We start from the raw sequence: 10000 nt of genomic DNA, 5'->3' as shown, positions 1-10000 counted from the left end.
AGAGGTGAGGGGAAGGAAAGAGAGAGGGAGGGAGGGAGGGATGGAGGAAGTGAAAGAAAAAGTACGGCGAACAGGGAGAGATAAAACCCAGAGAGGGGGTAAGGGTGTACAGAGGAATTATGGACTTGGTTGAGCAAAGGAGATTTTGAAGAGCGAAACAATGAACCTACAGGTGATTCCCTAATAATAATAATAATAATAATAATAATAATACGGAGCCGCGTGGAGCTTAGATGTTTCGCTCATAAACACGTACATCGCCCAGTCTGAGATTCGAACCCGCGATCCCTCGACTGCGATTCCGCTGCTCTAACCACTAGGCCATGTACCTCAACAATTTATCAATTAGAAGAAGGTAATTTCTTTAAAATGAGTTATTTAGTTCACTGTCTGCTCGTGTGTCTCCGTTAGTGTGAAATGTCCTTCGGCACATTTTCGCGCAGTAAAAACGTTTCGGGCGATTTTCTGGACATGAATCAATGGTATTTGTTTTATGGAAGAATAAAAGATAAGTTTATCTTCGGCCGTATTTGAATTCACAAAACCTACACAGACGTAGCTAAATGTTGTAAGGCGTTGGTCGAGCGTTCGACGCCACCACCCTGATGCTTCACAACCTCTGCCCTGCACAGCCTTGGTATTCTATCGATATTACTGTTTCTTTTTTCTTTTTGTATTTTCTTTCCCTACTATGCTGGTTCATGTTCTTCAGACTAGGCTGGTCTTTCAGGAACCTCGACCCATTCATCATTCCACCTTCCGTCACTCCTATTGCAATAACCGTTATTCCCATTCCTTTCTTCCCAGAGCAACGTCCCCCTGGAATGGTCTCCCTAATCATGTCTTTACCGTTAACTTCCAAACGTTTTAACAAAACTTTAATAGCCAAGACTCTTCCTGCTCTCAGAGAACCTACACAGGCCATCGACATTGCTCCCCGTCTCATCAAGTCTCTACAAATAAAACTAAACGAAACAAATAGTTTATACTTTATAATGTAATATCTTTACTCACAGCAGCGTCGGGTTCGGAGTTCAAATCTAGAGCACTTATCACAGCAAACTTGCTCTTCCTCTCATGGTGGGGCCCGTCTGGTGTATAAATGGTCATCCTGGCAAAATAGCGTAAGCGGCCATGTTTACTTTTGAATGACGACGGCAATCGTTGTGGAAGGTTGAACTCAAACGGGAAATAGTAGGAACCGGGGTGGAGGAGGGCTTCATCCACTTCCTTCTCACCTGAAATATAAACAAAAAAAAACATTCAAATCACAAATTGGTTTTCGAGAAATATAAACAGTTTGTGTGTGTGTGTTTGTCCCCCTAGCATTGCTTGACAACCGATGCTGGTGTGTTTACGTCGCCGTCACTTAACGGTTCGGCAAAAGAGACCGATAGAATAAGTACTGGGCTTACAAAGAATAAGTCCCGGGGTCGATTTGCTCGACTAAAGGCGGTGCTCCAGCATGGCCGCAGTCAAATGACTGAAACAAGTAAAGGAGTAAAAGAGTTGTTGTTCTTGTTCTTGTTAGACCCTGGTTAGTCTCTGGTCCAGCAGGATGCATAATTAAAGGTATCCTAACCGTAACCCTTGAGTTTTTTTTTTAAATAGTGTATTGAGCATTGCATTACTTAACGTATTATTGTTATTGCTTAACCTTCATAAAGTGAGGATAATTTGGTTGCTATTTCTGAAAGTCGAGTAACCTCACAGAGTATGCTTAGTGTTTTGTGAGGGATGTTACTTTTATAGTTTGGGACTAGATCAACCCTAATCGGGGTAACGTATGATTAGAGACGTTACAGACTTATGGTTAATCGTCAAAGTCATAGTGTATCTAGGACTACTTCATCTCTTGTTGGTTGTGTTAATTAGCCCCTTGTTAATTCCTAATGAAGTTGATCTATATTCAAAGACATTTAACCCGTCGCCATTCCTTCATCTTTTTCTCTGTGTTAAGGACGACATCAATCAATATGTCACCTGTTTTCTTAATGACAGTCAAATGGGATTCGAAAGACCTTTCAAACAATTATTCCACTGGTTCCATCTAGTAACACATTTCTGTCACAATTACCATTTGTCCCAATTTAAAATGTTACAAATTCAACAAGGCAGAAGTTGCGCCTGACTGGACTCAGTGGTTGGTCACTTGTGGATTCGTGCATCGTTGTTTGCTGGACAAGTTTGTATCACAACTACGTGACTGCAAGTTCAATCTCACAACGGACCAACTTTGGTAAGTGTCTTTTTGCATAATCTCGAGTCAAGAAAAAATGTCCTGAGTGAAATTTGGTAGACGGAACCATGGGGAAAGAATCGGAGAAATCGTTTCTCTTCATGAGTAGTAAACTTCATCCGTTGCCTGGTTTTAAACACCATCACTTGGCCACGGGGTACCTTTAACGGGGTCTAATGTGTTTGAATATTTGCTACAACCAACGAAATCTGCACCCAGGGTCGACTTTACTCTGATCTCGTGTAGGGCTCTCCTATTAAACTGGGCATCGAAAATACACCTCACCACTGATCATGCAACCTGTTGACCGGAAGGACTTGCACAGTCGCTCCCTCCAGCGCCATCCGTTTTCCAGTCAAGTTTAGGGTCTGAAGACATCTTCCTTTCTTATTCTGACCAGACTGCGAGATCCTATAAAGGGTCATGAATGTTACCCTTTCTAACCCTCTTTGATTAATTCCTAAATAAAACAAAAAGAGGGGGGCATTCGGTGCACTTACCTTTCACAGGTAAAACTGTGGTGTAGTTAAAGACTTCTTCATCAGAAGCTTGAATATCACTGGAAGTCATCCACTCCACTTTTGCTTCTCCAATCGCCTCGAGGCACACGGCTGAAAAAAAATGATAATAATAATAATAATAATAATAATGATAATAAAGAAAACGGGTGATTACAGTACTCAGAAGAGCTGATGCAAAATGTTTGCGTCCTTGACAGTGCCAGAGTTAGCAAATAAAGCATTAAATAGTTAAAAAGAACAGATAGCATGGCACCGTACACTGAGGTGGCATACCTGCTACGCTTTCAAGATTCCAGGTGTACCAACAAAACCTGAGTTTAAAGAAGAATAATAAAAACAAAAGACAAAACATCAGGACTTACGAATGTATATAACATACAGAAAATATCACCACTAGGTACCGCACACATCCTACGTAAAACACTTTCAATACAGTAAAAATAAGAGCACCACAACAAACCACTGCACATATCCAAGGCACACAGAGCTGCGCTCAGCATCGCAGGGAAAGCATGTGATAAAAATAAGACTTCTGAATAATAATAATAATAATAATAATAATAATAATAATAATATAATAATAATAATAATAATAATAATAATAATAATGGGGAAACAGAGATAAGATTATCAAACATGTACATCATGGGACATGTGGCGTATTTTATTGTTCTTGAAGTTTCCATTATACTAACTGGACACGTTGTTGGTTATCTGATAAGAAAACCTTCAATTATTAAAACTAAATCGCGATGATACATGTAAATTGTTAAATTTAGCCTGAAGGCCCCACAAGAGTGGTGGGAGTTACTGTACGGAGTTTAGTAGAATCAATAATTTGTGTTGGTAACAAAGTTGGAGAACTTCAAAATTGAAGAGGTTTTCATGAAAATAATTAATTCTGCTTCCCAATACGGGCATTAAAACGATTTACCTACGCATAAGATTTACCATGTGACGTAATGAACCATGTACATAAAACATTCTCAGTTAATTAAAATTTTCCTCATTAGAAAAACAAACGCCTCGTGGCAATGTTTTTGCTTTTAATTTTTAATATTACAGACGAAAAAGGGAGATAATTTGGAAAACGTAAAAGTTCATTTCACTAAATTAATTCAAACGCGGTGAGGTGGCTGAATCGAAATGCTTAGCAGTGATTCGTTCGTCTTTACGTTCCGAGTTCAAATTCCGCCGAGGTCGACTTTACCTTTCACCCATTTAAGATCGATAAAATAAGTACCAGTTGATTGAATCGACCTAACTACTCATGGTATTAGTATAAAAGACTGCACGTCTCTGGCGGACCATGGCGAGCTAGTGTGACAGAGTAGGCTTCTCAAACCAGTATTATGTCAAATCATTCTCTGGTAAGGAGAACATGTTGAGGCCTTCGTCTGCAAGTAAGTGGAATAATTTCGCTAAATGCTTCGGTCTTATTGAGCCTCATAAGAATGGTAGAGTCTATTAAAGCCAGCTTCGATCTGGCTTAATTGTAGTGTAAATTCTGTTAAACGTATGGAAGAACGGAAGAAGGGTGGAAATATCTTTTAGAATTGAGTTATGTTAGGAATCCACCAGTATATTCTTAAAATGGTATTAACTTGTGAATACGTATAATTTATATTCAAAATCAGCATCTTATAAAGCTAGATTTATAAGCTCAAATATTGCAGATTAATTTGTCTGAGGGCAGTTTAGCTTAATGGTAAAGCACTGTGACCGGTAATCACAGGGAGTCTCATGGATGGTCGCTGGCAGATTTTTCTTATTTCTTCATTGCCCACAAGGGGCTAAACATAGAGGGGACAAACAAGGACAGACAAAGGGATTACGTCGATTACATCGACCCCAGTGCGTAACTGGTACTTTATTTAATCGACCCCGAAAGGATGAAAGGCAAAGTCGACCTCGGCGGAATTTGAACTCAGAACGTAGCGGCAGACGAAATACCGCCAAGCATTTCGCCCGGCGCGCTAACGTTTCTGCCAGCTCGCCGCCTATTTTTCTGCAAAAGTATGGATATTTTATTCTGTTCCTGGTATTCTGTGAGCATTATTCTGTCTTTGAGAATTAATTATTCCTGTATCTTTCAATACATCGCAACGCTACTAAAAAGCAAACATTGTTTACTTCCATCGTTAAGATATATATATATATATATATATATATATATAGCAATAATAATTCTCTAAATGAGATATAGACAGTAACTGCTCCATAACATAAGGGACTAAAGCCATCTGAATATGGCTAGGGACAGGGCAGGTGGGTGGGGGTGTTACTGTTGCTAAATGCAACAGTAACACCCCCACCACCCTGCCCTGTCCCTAGCCATATTCAGATGGCTTTAGTCCCTTATGTTATATATATATATATATATATAGATAGATAGTAGATAGATAGATAGATAGATAGATAAAGAGAGAGAGAGGGATGGATAGTGAGAGAGGGGCAGAGGGAGAGAATATAAAGGGCAGACACAAAGATATATGAGTGTGAGTATGCATGTACGTATAGACAGCTAATTATCAAAGTTGGTGAGACTCAAAGTTCCTTATTTGCATTACCAAAGGACTCCCTCCCAAAGTGATACCAATAAGCAGCTTCCAATGTACACATACGTTTATACAGACAGACAGACAGACAAATAGATAGATAGACGGATACATACATACATACATACATACGTGTATACATACATAATACATACATACATTCATACATACATACATACATACATACACACACATACATACATGCATACATACATTCATACATACATACATACATGCATACATACATGCATACATACATACACACATACATACATACACACATACATACATACATACTTACATACATACATTCATACATACATACTTACATACATACATACATACATACATACATACTACACACACATACATACATGCATACATACATTCATACATACATACATTCATACATACATACATACATTCATACATACATACATTCATACATACATACATTCATACATACATACATGCATACATACATACACACATATATTCATACATACATACATGCATACATACATACATACATACATTCATACATACATACATATATACATGCATGCATACATACATACATACATACATACATACATACATACATACATACATACATGCATGCATACATACACACATACAAACATACATACATACAAACATACATAAATACATTCATACATGGATAGATAGTCAGACAGACAGACAGATAGATAGATAGATACCAAGTGTGTCTGTTGTGCTTCCAGAAGCCTTACTACCACCACCACCACCATCCCGCTTCCTCCTCCCCACCCTTCACACTCACTCTATCAACAGTGATCAGTGAATATAAATCACGTGATCAGATAAACACCAACCGAAGAGATGTTATCCGTCGGTCACATTAGTGTCTTAATGAATGGTGGAAATAGAGGAGAGGAGGAGGAGGTGGGGGTGCTGGGGTGCTTTAGTAGAAGGGGAAGAAGGAGAGGAAGATGTTGTAGGAGAGGGTAGACGTAAGAGAAGGAGAAGGGTAATGGCGCAAAGCGAGGGAAAGAAGACGGAAGGAAGGAGACAAAAATGGATGAAAAGACAGGAAAGACAAGAACGGGAATGAGAGAGAGAGGGGGAAGGGGAGAGATGGGAAGGTAGAGGAAAAAAGAAAGAGGAGAAGGAGGAGATGGAAAGGAAGTGAAGACTAGGAAGGAAAAAGGGAGAAAAAGAAAACGATGCAAGAAGAGGGAGGAGAAGAAAGAGTGAAGAGTAAGAAATAAAACGGAAGATGACATGGTTGTAAAGAGATGTATGCGTGTGTATATCTATGAGTGAGTCTGTGGGTTTCTGTGAGGGTGCGTGCCTGTATGTGTATATGTGTTTGTGGTGTATCCTGAAGATAAAGGTGTCGCTTCTGGTTATGGCGTTGTGGAAGAGAGTACTTAGCTTTGACGTTCAGGTGTCAAGGATGGGTGGGGTTTATTTAGCATTAATCATGATGCGTCGACTCAGATGACTATGCATGGGTCACCGAGGTTCTGTACAAGTTATACGAAGAAATGCTTTCTTGTCTGGTGTCGGCAGATGGACAATATCTCAGACCTTTTTTTTCAGTGATATTTTCGGTTATTCGAGTTTAGCATAGTCTACACTTTTGTCTTCTCTTATATTATGGAGAAGCTCTGTCTGCAACGTTCCATGCTATCGGAGGAAGCTCTGATCTACGATCAATTAATTTCCAAAGCAAATAGGACAAATAAATTAATCTTTCATTGAATGAATGAGTGTACAAATTGGTTCTATTTCCTTCTCAATGTGTTTACAGACTTGTATAACTCCTTTATGTACAAAATGAGACTGTTACGCCTACATTTGTATGTACATAGACAAATATCTGTAAATAATAATAGTAGTATTTCATATGTTTAAAGCTTATAAGCTCCACAAGATATCGACTAGAGTTGTCGACCTCCAACTCTTCGATTCTTGACCATCTCTTGACGACTGGCTACTGGTCTATTTATAATAGCTGACTCCTACTACTATTTACCGGGTGGGGTATGCGGTTTCACAATACAACAGATCACCGAATATTGCGTAATTCATTTTGAGCTTGGTGCACTCATTTGTATCGTTGGTAGTCGAAAATCGTCAGCTACAGGCGTCGAGACTACCACGTCGCGTCATTTCGACCGGCCCGAACTCGTCAGTGACAGACGTCCGGTAGCGGCATAACAGCCGCATCTCATTGTCAATGATTTCAGTATCTTTTCAGGGATGATGTCGCAAATCGACAGAAAGCTTATTATGAAAACATAATCTAGATCCTCTCTCGGTAAACAACGCAGTATTCGGTGTTCTCGCGTGTGTACTGTTGGCGAATTTTTCCCTCCGTCTTCTCTTTTCTGGATCTTTCCTTTTCCTATGTTTCTGACGAAGAGCTCCGCTCGAAACGTTAAATCCTCCTTCTTTCTTTTCTCCCTGAGATCCAATAATACTATACTTGTTCCACGTCCTCGCGTTGTTGTGTTTTCTCTTTGTGTTTTCATGTTTGGATTAACTATGTATACATATATATATACATACATATATATATGCATATATATACACGCATATGCGTGTGTGTGTGTTTGGTGATACAACAGGAAAAAATTCAAAACATGAGTAAATACAATTTTTATTTTTAATCGGCAGAAGTCAGAGCTTGATAGGTGCCAATGCACGAACGTCTCGGTGCTAGAATCACTCACTCTGAGTGTATGTGTGTGTGTATGTGTAAGTGTATGTGTGTGCGTGTGTGCGTAACTATACACGCATGCACACTGACACACACATAGATATACAGAACTTAGTATACATACACACGTATATATATATATATATATATATATATGGATGCATCCAGGTTTGTATGTATGTATACATGTGTAAGTGTATATATGTATGTATTTATATAAATATCAACATATGAATACGAGAAAGAGAGAGAGAGAGATTTGTCTTAAAACATTCATATATTTCTTTTTATAGATTGCAGCTGATGAGAGATTGTAACAGGTAATATTTGATGATGGATTGTGGTGGTGGTGGTAGTGGTGGTTTTGGAATCGTTGGCGGTGGCGATGGTAGAGTTGTAGGGATGGATGGATGGTGGTGGAATGGTGGGGTGAGGAATAAAGTCAAGAATAGAATGGTCGATGATAGCAATGGCTTTAGCTTTAGGTGGATGTGGCGGTGGTGACGATGACGATGTTGTTGTTGTTGATGATGATATGATGATGATGATGATGATGATGATGATGATGATGTTGTTGATATTGTTGATGATATTGTTGATGATGATGATGATGATGATGGTAATCATCATAATAGTAGTGATGGTGGTGGTTGGGTGATAATGGTTATTATTATTATTATTATCATTATCGCATGTGCGACGGATCCGGTTGTCAAATGAATCCATCGTGGAGATCGATCCACCGCCTTCCTTTAACCGGGAAAGAAAGGCTGTGATTATACGCCTGGTGGCCATGGCGAAAGGGATTGTACGGTGGACGAGATTGAAGGGGCTGAAGACTAACACCTTTCTCTTTGGCCAATCCTTGATCGACTTCTTCAAGTTTCACTTGAAAACGAAAATAAGCGAAGAGGGGGAAGTGTTGTTTTTGGCCAGTTTGCTGAAAGGTGGATAAAAATGGCGGAAATGGTGCGAGTGAACATACGCCTGTAGTTGGAAAAAAGGAAAATAAAAATAAAAAGGTACCTGCTACAAAAGTCAGAGTACACATGGTTTTTTTTATGGGGTTTTTCCTTGAGCAGCCCTCCCTATTGAAGATTACACGTTGTGGATTAAAAAAAATTTGTTACTATTGTTTACACGCAAAATTCTCACAACAACACACACTAACACACACACATACACACACACACACATACACACACACACACACACACACATACACACATTCTTTGTTGTGTCCTGTACTGTCCATAATATTTTTCTTCATATAAACCCTTGTAGATAATAAAGACATTATTATTATTTGTCTTATAGCGTGCTTTCACTTCACTACCGAGCGCAGCTCTGTGTGCCTTGGGTATGTGCTGTGATTTGTTGTGATGCTCTGATGGTTATTGTATGGAAAGTGTTCTGCGTAGGATGTGTGCAGTGCCTAGTAGTGCAATTTTCTGTATGTTATATGTGTTTGTAAGTCCTGGTGTTTTTGTTATGTATTTGTCTGAATATTTTTTTATCATGCCTAATGCACCTACTATGATAGGAATTGTTTCTGTTTTCAGATTCCACATTCTAGTTACCTCTATTTCCAGGTCTTTGTATTTTGAGAGTTTCTCATTCTTTTAGAGACACGTTGTCACTGCCGGTACTGATACATCAATTAGAAAGCATTTTTTTTCTTCATGTTATTTATTATTATTATTATTATTATTATTATTATTATTATTATTATTATTATTATGTTAATGGTGATGATGTTTGTTGATGAGGTGATGATGGGTTTGGATTTTAAAGAAAACACACTCGAGCATTAACAACAACAACAACAACAGAAAAACAATAACAAAAAAAAAGATTTGGTCAGATATTTTAGTCCCAGTTTCTTTCTGGTTTCTAAATATATTGGTTCCATGGAATGTCGAAATGGCTATCTAATTACGATGATGATGATGAAGATGATGATGATGAGAAG

At 38.6% G+C, this 10000-nt stretch overlaps 1 protein-coding gene across 1 annotated transcript in view; it reads right to left on the bottom strand.

Moving 5' to 3' along the window:
• Window positions 1-2860, bottom strand: part of LOC115226869 (arrestin domain-containing protein 2) — a gene marked incomplete at its 5' end in the record, with an annotated part of 4269 nt that extends 1409 nt beyond the window's left edge. Inside the window, 2 exons of the mRNA XM_029797859.2 lie at window positions 1015-1238; window positions 2740-2860. Of these exons, the coding sequence (XP_029653719.2) occupies window positions 1015-1238; window positions 2740-2860 (345 nt within the window). The remainder of the gene's footprint in view (window positions 1-1014; window positions 1239-2739) is intronic.
• Window positions 2861-10000: the final 7140 nt, after the last annotated feature.

The sequence above is a fragment of the Octopus sinensis genome, unplaced genomic scaffold, assembly GCF_006345805.1.
Source record: "Octopus sinensis unplaced genomic scaffold, ASM634580v1 Contig00235, whole genome shotgun sequence".
Classification (NCBI taxonomy): Eukaryota; Metazoa; Mollusca; class Cephalopoda; order Octopoda; family Octopodidae; genus Octopus; species Octopus sinensis.
Note: the sequence above shows the minus strand (reverse complement) of the source record. Positions and strands in the feature narration are given on the sequence as shown.